At 55.4% G+C, this 12,239-nt stretch overlaps 3 protein-coding genes across 3 annotated transcripts; 1 reads left to right on the forward strand and 2 right to left on the reverse strand.

The window, feature by feature from the left end:
* Window positions 1-424: 424 nt before the first annotated feature.
* On the reverse strand, window positions 425-5,774 carry SODALDRAFT_337488 (hypothetical protein; the record flags this gene model as incomplete). Its single annotated transcript, XM_028612696.1, has 2 exons — window positions 425-2,134; window positions 2,205-5,774. The coding sequence occupies 2 exons, from the start codon at window positions 5,772-5,774 to the stop codon at window positions 425-427; spliced, it is 5,280 nt and encodes a 1,759-aa protein (XP_028463318.1).
* A 189-nt stretch (window positions 5,775-5,963) lies between these two features.
* SODALDRAFT_363350 (hypothetical protein) lies at window positions 5,964-8,504 on the forward strand (the record flags this gene model as incomplete). Its single annotated transcript, XM_028614547.1, has 12 exons — window positions 5,964-5,996; window positions 6,262-6,348; window positions 6,444-6,510; window positions 6,763-6,873; window positions 6,957-6,999; window positions 7,105-7,154; window positions 7,256-7,353; window positions 7,615-7,647; window positions 7,722-7,800; window positions 7,842-7,876; window positions 7,962-8,213; window positions 8,316-8,504. 12 exons carry the CDS (start codon window positions 5,964-5,966, stop codon window positions 8,502-8,504), a joined length of 1,077 nt encoding a protein of 358 aa, XP_028463319.1.
* Window positions 8,505-8,848: 344 nt separating this feature from the next.
* On the reverse strand, window positions 8,849-11,572 carry SODALDRAFT_363351 (hypothetical protein; the record flags this gene model as incomplete). The annotated part of the gene is made up of 4 exons (XM_028614548.1): window positions 8,849-10,283; window positions 10,381-10,503; window positions 11,141-11,263; window positions 11,544-11,572. The coding sequence occupies 4 exons, from the start codon at window positions 11,570-11,572 to the stop codon at window positions 8,849-8,851; spliced, it is 1,710 nt and encodes a 569-aa protein (XP_028463320.1).
* Between the last annotated feature and the right edge of the window lie 667 nt (window positions 11,573-12,239).

Genomic DNA, 12,239 nt, shown 5'->3' on the forward strand with positions numbered 1-12,239 from the left:
GCCGACTCGATCATGCATTTCCCCCCCTCCCCCTCCTCCTCCGAATCCCAATAGGCAGAGTTGACATCCAGAAGATATAAACCAAGCTTCCGTGGAGCCGTCTGTAACAGCTACAAAAGTCGGCATGTGCTGCTCTCATGATACTGCCCAGCTTGGGACTGTGCCAGCGTTATACCAAGGCGAATCGACTTCCCCCGAGCGTCAAGGGAAATACATCAGGGTCGTCAACTGAACTGGTTCACCCCCCTCGGCTCACAGCCATGTTTGTTTTTTTCTTTTTCTTTTTTTCTGTTCCCCCTTCTCCTTTGCTGCGTTTTCAAAAGGTATCCGTCTCGTTGCTCGCAACTGTTCCAAAGGTATCTGCGGCTACTTATCAGTCTTCTGCCCCCCAAAAGAAGTCAATTTCTCTCGCCCCTAACCACATTTACTCACCTCGCTTCCGTCGACGCTCTTCCCGAGCAGCCTCCTCCTCGGGACTCTTGGGAGTCATGGCCCGAGGTCCGCTAGGTCGGCGAGTCGGCACTTGAAGCGCCCCGCTCAGGTTGCGGTTCTCCAGCTTGGGGCTGCTTGTGTAGTTGTTGCGTTCCGTCCCGTAGTCGGGTTCCATGCTCTGGTACGCCAACGGGCTGCCCTTCTGCAGCCTCGAGACCCTGCTAGATCTGCCCGGCGTTTGCGCCCCGTTGTTGTCGAGAGGCTCCTTGGGTGGCCGGGGCGGTGCGCTGGTGGTTGCGGCGGGCGAACTCCAATATTCTCCCGCACCTGCGGCTCCCCCTGCCGACCCGCCACTGTAGCGGTTGCTTGTCTGCGCCGGAAACCGGTTCAAACTGGTGGCCGAGCCCGCCCAGTCGGCTGACCTGGGCGACAGAGGTGAATCGTACTCGTGCGCCTGCGACTCGAGCGCCGCCTTGAACCGTTCCGTCTGCCCTTGTCGTGGCTGAGGGTGCTGCAAGTTGAGCGAGTTGCGGTGTGCCTTGTACTTAGGGTCTTCCGGCGTCATGTAAGTGGCAGGCGGGGGTGGGACCTCCTCCGCCGCCTCGTTCGTGCCCGCGCCTACCAGATTGGTCTGGGAAAAGCCTGTGTGTAGGTGGTCATCGCCATACGGGTCGCTATGGTACTGGCCATCGTCATACTGGGCAACATCTGAGGCGGAACGAGACGTTGGCCTGTCGCCGTACTCGTCGTCGTTTCCTCGTTTGCTAGACATACCGCTGCCGCGCAACGCTCTGCCCACGCTCGTTGCCGTGGATTCCGACCAACGAGAGATCTTGGGGAACCAGCTCGACGAGCCTTTGGACTTGTGTTTCTTGCTCCTATCCGTCTTGGGCGTGTTTTCGTTGCTGACCGAGACGTTGTGGGATGTGCTGGGCCGTGGAGGGGTACCCAGAGGTACGGAGCTCCCACGTTGAATGTCTTCTTGACGTCCTCCTGGGCTCAGCGTATCTTGACGTGCCTGGGCGTATGGCCCTCCTGGGGCGTAGTCCTCTTCGTTATCTTCATGGACGGTGCTGATACGGTGGTCCGAGACCTTCCGCTCGTACCCGCCGAGCTTCGTGGATGGTACCCTGGGGTGCGAGATGGGAATCGAGAGGTGACCAGATTGACTGGCGTGGCTGGCCGTTGACGTGCCGGCGTGCCCTTCCGGTTCATAGCCGCGGTCTTGTTCGTACCGCATCTCGGGTGGCAGGTTCTCAAACGACTGCCCTGGGCCGCTGGACACGGCAGGCCTTGCAGTTTGCGCCTTCAGTGTATCCACCTCGGCTAGGAGCTGATTCAGCATGTCTTCGATGCGGCTGAGGTCGTTCGTATCTTTAGCTCCGAAGCTTCTGAAGAGAGCCCTGCGGAACAAGCTCTTCTTGGGATTGTCCTCCGACGCTGTTCCATCCTGTGACTGGGACGTGCCGCTCATGCCCTTGACTGACCGAGGTGCGCTGCCAGGATAAGGGCGCGGTCCGCCGATGACGTTCTTCACTGTCTCCTCGGTGTTTTCCTTGACCTCGTTGATAATGGTGTCCTCGGTCTCCGCCAGAAGCTTCTTCACGCCCTCAAACGAGTTTCGCATTTCGGCTGCTGAGCGTACGAGCGTGACGAGAATCTCCGTGTCTCGTGCTGTGCGTTGGGCATCACGAACCATGAGCTGAAGAAAAGGGGGGGGAGAAATTAGCATGTCAACTGTAACTCATCTCAATCGAATTTGTGTGACTTACATGTTGCATCAGGGCAATTATGTCCTTCGACTCGATGCGCTCGATGCCCGCGCCAGTGGCCGCGTCATAAATCGGGGAGACCATTCCCTGTGACATGCCGCTAAGGTGTCGTGTGTGATCCTTTGGTCCGTAAAACGGGTCTTCCACGCCAGCATCCGGAAGGCCCATCAAGGCCTTACTTTCGGGTTGAATACTTGGAGATTGCACAGGGCCCTGAGAGATGTATCCCTCATCAAAGTTCTTCTGGCCCGTGGGGCTGGCCACATGGTACCCAGCACCGAACCCATCCGGATCGAGACCTCGCCCGGCGAGTAGGTCAGGATTCGCCAGGGGACTTGCGCCATCGTAGGGGTTTGTGACCAGAGTGTCTCGTTTCCGTTCTGCCGACGTCCGTTGCCACTCGTCATCTGGTTCCTGGCTCGGTTGACGACTGTGGGCTGCGGCCCCGGCGACAGCCCCAGCAGCAGCAGCCACCCCCGTTGCGGCCGCCAAACCAAGGCCCCGGCTCTGCTCATCCTGTCGCGGAGTCGTCTCCGTAACCCAGTTGTCGTCACCACGCGGAGTAGGAGTACGGTCCATTTCCTCCCGCTGCAGAGAGGGATTTGTCGACAGAGCATCGTCAACGTAGCCAAGTTCCGGCATGGGATCATCCCATGCCGGCATAGCACTGGCGCCCATCTTGGGTTGATCCTCATAGTCAAGGCGGTCGACGCTGTGCGCTGGCGTGTGAGCTGGTTCGCGGCCTTCCAGGGTCCGCTGCTTGAACGATTTGTTCCTAAACACGCCCTCGGGGACGAACTCCTCGTTGACTTCCTCGACGGTCGGCTGCTTCGACCGGTCCTTGGCGGCTTTCAAGGCTGCGGCAGCCGCACCTACGGCCCCAAGAGCAATGGCTTTCTCCGATTCTGTGGGGGAATGGCGCGAGGTGGACGGTGAATTATGGTACCTCGCGAGGGGGGCCACTTTGCGTCCGTACTCGTCAAGGTGGTACTCTCCCGCAAACTCCCGAGACCGATTGTGGTGGCTGGACGAGGGTGTCCCGGCGCCATCGCGTTCAGCCAGGTCATCCTGCTGGCTCCTCACGGATCGTTTGTCGGGACTCAGGCCACGTTGTGCGGTTGGAGCGGTGTACTGCTCGCCGTAAGACAAATCGGAGTCGCGGTTGTGCGACAGAAAAGAGTCGCGGTTGCCGTAGTCTGTGCCGGACAGTCCAGATCCGCCGCCGGTGAGAATGGACTGATCGAGCATTGAACCATCCACAAGTGACGCCACGTTTGATTCGACGCCCACGGGGACATCCACGATGTTAGGGTTGGCGCCAACGCCGCGGAGCGGTTGGCCCGGTTCCAACTCAGAGCTTCGAATGCTGCGGTCGTCGAGAGATCTGTCGTCGAAAGTCGCACCGACCACTTTGCCGGGAGCCGAGCCAGGAGAATACAAAGAACCGGGCTGCGGCGATTTATCCGGAGATGCGCTGTCATTTGTCGTCCTCGAGTCGCGTTGCCCCGCAGCCTCGCTGCCACCTTCAGTGTACCCCGAGACGCTGTAGATTGGGCTGAGTCCACGTTGGTCGGGATGGTACGGGACATAGTTAAGAGGCGGAGGGACATGCTGGGTGTTGTAGTAGTCCGCGGCAAAGCCCGCGTCAGGATCATACTCCCCTGGATCAACGCCAAGGCCGCGGTCGCCGGTCTCATACTCTTCGTCGTCATAATCTTGAGGCGTGTTCTGCAATCTTCCGTCCTCATACTCGCCGGTGCGTTTCTGCGGCAGTTCGCGCAAGTCGCCGTGGGAAATGTTGGCATGCTTGGTTCCCAGAGTCTGCCGAAACGTGATGGCGTCAGGAGCAGATGAAGTGGGGTGGTCAGAGGCCCCCATAGTGTCCCGAGACACGCCCCTAACCGGTGAGGTCCTCTCTTCCATGGCAGAATGCGGGCGGTCCGACTCGACAGATAGAATTGATGTACGCGTAAGCTCGGATGGGTTGATTTCGCTCATCAGAGGCATTGGCGGAGCCGGCGGCTCTTCGTCCTCATACTCCTCAGCGTACCTGTCGCGTCCAAGGCTGCGGCTCCGGGTAGAAGCATCGGCCGGTCGCCGACGCCTTTGCCTCCTGTCGTCTGGGGACGGTGATATGGGGTCCAACACAGCCGCTGCAAGGCCGGCGGCGGCAGCACCGGCAGCCGCGGCTTTGACAGCGCTGTTTGAAGCTCTGTGACTGTCTTCTGCGACTTCGTGGACGGACAGGTCGTCGACGGAATCCGCATCGATTCCATACTGGCTGTCGGCATAATCATGCCTTGCCTCCCGGTCTCTCCGCTCACGATACCGACTGCTGTCTCGATCTCCTCTCCCTGAAGACCTGCGTCGATCCGTGGCAGTAAGGTCCTCTCTAGAGGCCGACGTGCCGGTGGCGGTGGATGTGAAGGAATCGCGGCGGCTCTCGCGTTTGCTTTGCTCCCGTTTTAAGGCGCTGAGCTCTGGCAGGATCAGTCTCCGGATCGCATCCTCGACTGTCTCAAGAAGCTTCGGATTGTTGATGGACGATTTGGGGGCGCCTGAGCGTACGGAATACTGATCGGCAGACCGATGGCTGGGCGAGATGCTTGAAGAAAGAATACTGGAATCGGCAGCCGAGACGGCCGAGTCGGCGTGGCTTCGGCTCGACCTCCGTCGGGGGGAGCGTGTCCCATCAGCTGGCTTCTCGCTTAGGCTACTCGTACGACTTCTGCTGGAGCGGTGCTTCCGTTCCTTTTCCCGGGATCTGTCGGATGACTTGGGCAGTACAGCTCGTTCCTTGCCCTCGCTTCTGATCTTGGCGTTCTTCACCTTTTCAGCCAAAGCAGCACCAGCGACAGCGCCAACCACACCGGCAGCGAAATGACCACTACGGGAGGGGCTTCTGTTTCTCTTGGTATCAACGTCTCGCGAGGTCAGATTGGTCGGCCCCGAGCCGTCGAGGAAGCTGTCTGACGGAATGGCCGAGATGTCCGACATGTTCGGAGGCTGATAGGCGACCGGCTTGGCTTCTGGATCGGGAATCAACGGACTCGCTGGCCGACGTCGACGTGAACCTCGATCGATCTCTATATCGATGGGATTCCTCGAGACGTTGGACTCTTCGGTGGCGGAAGCATAGGAGCGCATGCTCTCAGTGTCGCCTGTTTCGGGGCCTTCGGGTTCAAGGCGGGTGGTCGCAGTGGAGGACAATGGAATGCGGCGAGTCAGGGAGGTCTTTCGCGAGCCCTTGGTCTCTGTAATCTGGATGTGGTGGTCGTCCCTGTGTTTCTTGGAGGGCGTCAGACGCACACGAACGCTGGGCTTCCGTTCAGTACCCGACGCGCCTGATTTTCCGCCCTCGAAGTACTCGATGAGGAGGGAGGTTTGGGAGCGATTTGCGCGGTGACCACGAGTCCGTATGGTGACAGGGCTACCGTCGTCGGGTAGAGAATAATGAGAGGCCTCGTCGGGAAGCTTGGCAAGGTCGTCGTTGGTCAATTCGGTCGGAGTGGGAGAGTCGGTCTCTGTTGGGGCGGGAAGGGGAGGGGCTTTCTTGGTCTCGACTCCCATTGTGCTCTTTTTTGACGGATGTATTTCTGAACCGCAGATGATTAAGTCAAAAGGTGGCCGAGAATGAACACCCCGTCAATTGTTGCCCTGCGTTTCTTTCTCTCTCGACGATTGGGCCGAGAAGAGTGAAGGAGGCTTGTCGGCGGTACTGATGAGCACCTTTTTCTTTCCTTTCTTTTCCCAGCTAGGATGGCATCTGTGTCAAGGCCATCGAGGGATAATGTACGTCCAAGATTGTCGCAGAAGAGAGAAGAGGAGAAGAGGGAGAGATCTAAAGCCCTCTCAGAAGAACAAGGCGAAGTAAAAGTTGCTTCTCAGGCCGTGGGGGGGGGGGGGGGGGGGGGGGGGGGGGGGGGGGGGGGGGATAGATCGCTGTAGCGGGCGGAGCAGGATGGCGAAAGACCCAGGCGATGGCAAACCGACATAGGCTAGTTCGCCGGTTGGTCTGCAGAACACTACTGCAGTGAAGGATCGGAAAAATGTTTAGCGACTGTCGACGATTCGCTGGTTCGAGTCGAGGTCGACGAAGACAAATGATGAGAGGGACGCACCGAAAGAGGCGATTCTTTGTGTCGTGCAGTTGAATGAATTGCGCAGCCCCCACAGAAAGGATTAAAAAAAGAAATAAACAAAAGGCAGAGCGCAAACTGAAATTTCCCTTCTGCCTAGGACGTATGTCCCGAAGCGTTGACAGAAGACAAGATATGGTTTGCCCGGAGGTTGGTGGTGATGAATGGTGTGAGTGCAGAGTTCCCGGAGTGGCGGTAGTGTGTGGTTTTAGTGGGCTGGTTGTTCGGCCGTTGCTTGGTGACAGTTAGGGAGGGGGGTGAATGAAGAACCGGGGTTTGGGTTATCGAGCTCCGTCTTTAAACTAGCAGCGGCCTAAATAAATGACAATTAGAATACGTTCGATAATTTCTTTTTTTCTTCTTTTTCAGTATTCGTTCCTTTTTGCTAGAGTTGATAAAGCGCTGTGATGAATGGCAAGTCGATTTATCGTTCCTGGACGTGAGTCGGCTGTCGGATTTCCATAGGCCGAGGAAGAGGCAGAATGGAGGAGGTTGGTTGGTGGTGGCTGAGAAAAACCGCAACGACAACGGTGAGGCGGCAACAAATGATGAAATGGGAAAATCATCCGTATAAAAGCAAGGGAAAAAAAAAGAAAAGGTCTCACACACCGAGCTTCAAGGCAACATGACAATTCTGCCCTCTGCCCTCTGATTCCGTACAGTAAGTACTTACGGAAACAGGTACACGGGTCAAGAGGAAGAAGGACATAGAGATGAGGGCGAAGGCGAACGGTGAAGCTTTGTTTTCGGTCCCGTTGAAGTCTTGGGGAACCTGTCCAGTTCCTGTCCTCGGTGGTCGTCCTGGGCAATGGTGTTGGGAAGTAAAAAAAAGTGGGGGGGTCAAAATGGGGGATGGGGGGCTTAGAGAGTTGATGAGTTGGCGTTGCGGCCCGCTCCTACTTCCACTGACAGCCAATCCCCAGTCAGAGGTCCTAAAAGGCCAGGGGCGATGGGGGTTCTACCTGCCACCTGCCACCTGCCTAGGGGCTTTGCCCAGGAAGCTCTTCCCAGTCTGGTGTCGTTCAATGGTTTGGACTATTTCGCCCCACATGACCTGCTGTATTCGTACAGACCTACTAAACCGAAAATACTCATCGTAATAAATCCTGCCCGTTACCGGTAATCACTTACACTTACCAAGTAATTACGTTTCCTTCACCGTCTCTTTTCTCCCTTTCCTAGTTACGGCACCTCAAGTGCATACGTATATCTATACGGAGTGAGTACGAAGGATCCTCTGGATTCTATTCGTCTGTTTGTCTCTGTGGAAGCTCCAGGTCTTCCATTCAGAAGTGATTCTTCTGGTCAGAGTGGAGAGAGGGTGTTTTCCTTTTTCTTTTTTTCCTTCGCATTTTCCGTTGACCCCTGTCCCGTCCAGTCCACCACGATCATCATCACTATCACACATTTCACCCTGGCAACGCAGACGCTTGCCCAGCGCTCTGACCAAAAGGAAAGTGGCCCCAGCGCTCCGCCGAGATAACCACGCAAGGTCCAGGTCGATCAACACTGCTCCTGGCCCAAGCTCCCAAAGTGGAAAATGCGCTCTGACCCGCTCATGTATGTACCACGGACAAAGTTGCACGAAGACAGTACATAGTGCCAAATGTGACCACAGGAAGAAAACAAGTTCAATTTCAGCCGTTACACCATCACCATGACCGCCATGTCCATTTCGCACCATGAACTGAAGTCCAACCAACCTCAAAACACATCCCGAGACAGTGTCTCGGTAAAGGACATCCAGCATCCGGCCATTAAGTTAAGCTTACTCGTCGTTGAGACAACCGGACCGTCCACCCTCGTGCCATTCCGCCTCCACGACCCGCTCTTCGCATTCCAACACACCCGTGCTCATGAACCTTCCAATGTGCTGCTCATTCGGCTGGTTCTTCTAAAAAGCAAGCTCCCCGGGTAGGCTTGCAATATCGGACACCATGTTCTTCGCTGTTCGCTGGCGATTCAGCTTCAGATATTGCGCTGCCATCTTTCGCGGTTCACATTTCCGGATGCTTGTGTCTTCATTACGAACACAAAGTCTTGGGAACAATCCCCGCTCCCGACAATCTTCCTCCTGCCACTCTACCCGCCGCTTCACCTCGTGTCGACGGGTGGTTGTATAGAGAGACTTTCAGGAGAGCAAGATCATAGCTGCACTTAGTCCTCTGAATCAATATCGAGTTAACGTAGGTTAGGGCTGATGTGCGGACACGCCACATTCCGCCCGCCTGATCCTCATAAACGATAGCATATGGTTTGAAAGCATTCTAGCTTTAGAACCTGTGCCGAAGATCTGCCGCTGTGTGAAATGAACGAAAATGGAAACCTCAAGAATAAAATTACAGCTCGTGTACATGCCTCGCGACGGACCATTTCACAAATACGGGAAGAAGAAAAAGGAGAGTGTATGGAGAAAGAGAGCAAGGAAGAGAGAGAGAGAGAGAGAGAGAGAGAGAGAGAGGCAGGGCATAAAAAGGTCCCTAGCTCCAAGCCTCTACCTCGTTGTCATCGTCTGTTCTTCTTGCTGCGTGCTCCTGTTTCTCCGGAATGCGAGTTGGAAGTCGACTGCTCCATTTCAGGACTGCCCAAAAGGTCCGCCACAGTAGGATTGTCGGTAAAGTGAACGGAAAACCCGCCTCCAAGAACGTTGCGGACCGTTTCGATCCTCGCCAGCAGCGACCACGAGTCGACGACCACGACAGTGTCCCCGATGCGCAGCTTTTCGCGGTACCCAAACTCGCTCATTTCTTGGTCATGCTCGACCTTCGTACCACCAGTGTGTGGGTTGGAGGCCGGCCGACCAGATGTCGAGTACCCGGGGCCCTTTCCGTGCTCCAAGGACGTGACGATGCTTGCAAAATGTTTCCGCAAATGCCGGCGGTCTTTCCTTGACATCTGCCTGACCGCCGGCTTGGATATCTGCGCCATGCGGCTGACCAACCTCTTGGGGTCGTATTGCAGCCTCAGGGGCTCCCCCGTCTCTTCTTCTTCGTCGCGTGCTGCCTCGAAGATGAAAGCGATGTTGAATCCCGCGCTCGTTTGGACTTCGACGTCTGTGCTGTCGAGCTGTTCCACGAAGGCCTCCATCGCATCATAGACCTGCGCGGCGATGTCGTCCATCTGACTCGCAACAAATGCCCACGATTGCAGAGCTGCCGTAACTACGGGTCCACTGTCTACTGCGCTGACCGCTTCGCCGTCGGAGTCAACAATGCTGATCAGGAAATCGAGAAACTCCTCGGCCGCAGCCTCAGACCCGCCGGCGAACAGGGCGGCCATGGCCATAGCCAGTACGGCGGCAGCCTTGACGTCGCTATCCTCTTCATCTTCACACGCCGTCTGTAGGGGGGTATATAAATCTTCAAACAAGGCTTCTGACGGACATGTGAGAAGCGTCGCTTGGACCGCCTTCAATGCCAACAACTTCTCCGCCGAGCTGCCGCCGGATCGAACGCTCCGCATAAGGGCCGAGAGAATGTCGGCCGCGGAGCTGCCAATTTCGCGGCCAGCATAGTGCTGCTTTATAAGGTTAAGGTAAGACGCGATGGTCGTCTCGCGGCCCTTGACGTTGCTGCGCTTTCGGTCCTGCAGCTCAGCGATCCGGTCCTGTAGGAGAGACTCCCAAGTTGAGGCCTGGGTCTCGTCGGAAACGAATTCCGAACCGTTGGAAAGTGTGCTGCACGTCAAGCTGTCGTCGTATTCGTTGTCGTCGGATATTTCCTCCTCGGAGGCGTATCGGCTCCCTGCGCGCGAGACTGCCGGAGAGCCGATGGGAGAGTTCCTGGCGGAGCCTTGCGTAGACTCGGGTCGTGAACGCGCCTTTCGCGATACAGTTTTGCCGCTCTCGCGGAGCACCTTAAGACGAAGGTCGCGCATAGTGGGCGGGCTGCGAAGTGTACTGTCCCAGCTATCTGGTTTGTGGTGTATCGAGATTTGAGACCTCGAGCTCGTCGGGAATCCAAAGAACACAAGGTCAGACTTCACACGTCTAACGACAGTCGTGTTCTCTTGTCAGACGGGCGCGTTGTTGGTTCTACTTAGACAAGTTCGAATGGTGCTCCGGCTGTGTTGGGTAACAAAATCGTCCCTGCGCGGCATTCCGGTATGGGTAAGTAGCTGTGGTGGCGATGAACTCGGCGTAGCGAGAGCTTCTGTAGAATCTGTAGAATATTGGAACAGGGTAGAACGGCTACCGGCCGGGGCAGAGTTAGTGGTAGGTCATAGGGAACGACTATTTGTAGGTAGGGCGGTAAGGCAGAAAGTAAGTGTATGAAGTACGAAGTGATAGGAAATTACGAGGGGTGTCGGGTACCATACCTAGTGTTGTTAGGTGGCAAGGAATGAATAATAAAAACCACGAGACAGGGAGGGTTGTGGGAGCAGAAAACCGGGCCCAACAAGAAACCAGTGGGGAACAAACTCGGGAAAACGGCTCGAGTCTTACAAAGTATTAGTACACGTGTAAATAGCAGGCTACCTGGCTTTGACGCCCCTAAGGTTGTTGTACGAAGTGGGAAGCAATAATGTGTACATGTGGGCCTATAGCCCCGATCCACATCCCAAAGTTCGCACGCCTCCGTAGAGTGTCAGCTGGGTAACCAAATCACTGATCTATCCATATGGCTGATATAGATAAGCGACGTGATTGTTACTACGGAAGAGGACCTGATGTCCTGAGGTTGTGATTTCGACAAGTCATAAAGGCTCATCGATGCCCAGGGCCTTTAAGAGTAAGGTACGTAAGCAGCAAGGCTTGAAAGCGGAACAATTTTTTTGCTTTCCTTCTTGGAACCGCACATCAGTGAGCTGGCAACCTGCTTTACAACCTGGAATACACTATATTTCGTACCTGATTGCTCAATGTCAAGAATGGGGTGATTACCGTAGGGAGTTTCCGACGCCTGATGCTCATACGTTGTACTCATTCGTCTGAGATGGAGAGAGAATGATGCAATCACTGTCAGATAGCGGGGTAAATTCCCCACAACTCTACCCTGAGATCCCTGCCTGCAGACTGACAGTAAATGTATGACAAGGGCTACTAGGAGTACACTTAATATGTACATCATACGTAACTGTTATGCGGGGTTGATTGGGTTGAGGGCTTTGGGTACCTGGTAGGTACAGACCAGCTTATCGAGCGACAATAAGATAAGGACCATGTCAGCCTGGACCTGCCTAGCACAGGCGTGGCGCGTACCAGATCACAGCAAACACCTTGTCGGGCATTGTGATCTGAACCCGACAGTCTAAGATGCGTCCTATCAAGGTCAAGTTCCGCCCTCCTGAGACAGATTATGCATTACGGAGTATCTCGGCGTATTCGATAATAAAATGAATTAGTAGATTTCCGTGCAGAGTACAATCGAATTGCAAGGTAGGTACATTCGCCCAGGGTACCTTCCCCAAAGGCCAAGGCAGCTACCCAAATTAGAAAGAGGTACCTAATCATCAGGCAACACCTGACGCCTTATCTTCTGCTGACTGCCTGTGAATCTTGATATTCCTTGGATACTATTCTGTGAACCTGTCTGGTCGTCGGATGGTTTCATAAGGTAAGGTAATCTCAGGACCATTTCCGCTTGACGAATATCCAGGGCCGCTACCTACCTAGGTACAGGCTACGCGGATATTTCACCAGCTGTACTTTCCATGGTCTGCCATATTCGAAGCGGGTAGGGCCAACCCCGTCTGTGACAGTGTACCTTACCTTCAAGTACCTTCCCTGCTAAGGCATCAAAGGTGCTTCTTGCCTAGGTACCTAGGTATATCTTTATCTGCATCTCTTCCTGCCTTACCTAAATAAAAGTGGGCAAGAGTTGTTTTAAGGTGGTAAGAAGGTCGTCGCTGCTGCTTGAACGCTGGCCTCCATGCCCCACTTCAGTTTCCCCTCCTT

Source organism: Sodiomyces alkalinus (assembly GCF_003711515.1).
Source record: "Sodiomyces alkalinus F11 unplaced genomic scaffold SODALscaffold_11, whole genome shotgun sequence".
NCBI lineage: Eukaryota > Fungi > Ascomycota > Sordariomycetes > Glomerellales > Plectosphaerellaceae > Sodiomyces > Sodiomyces alkalinus.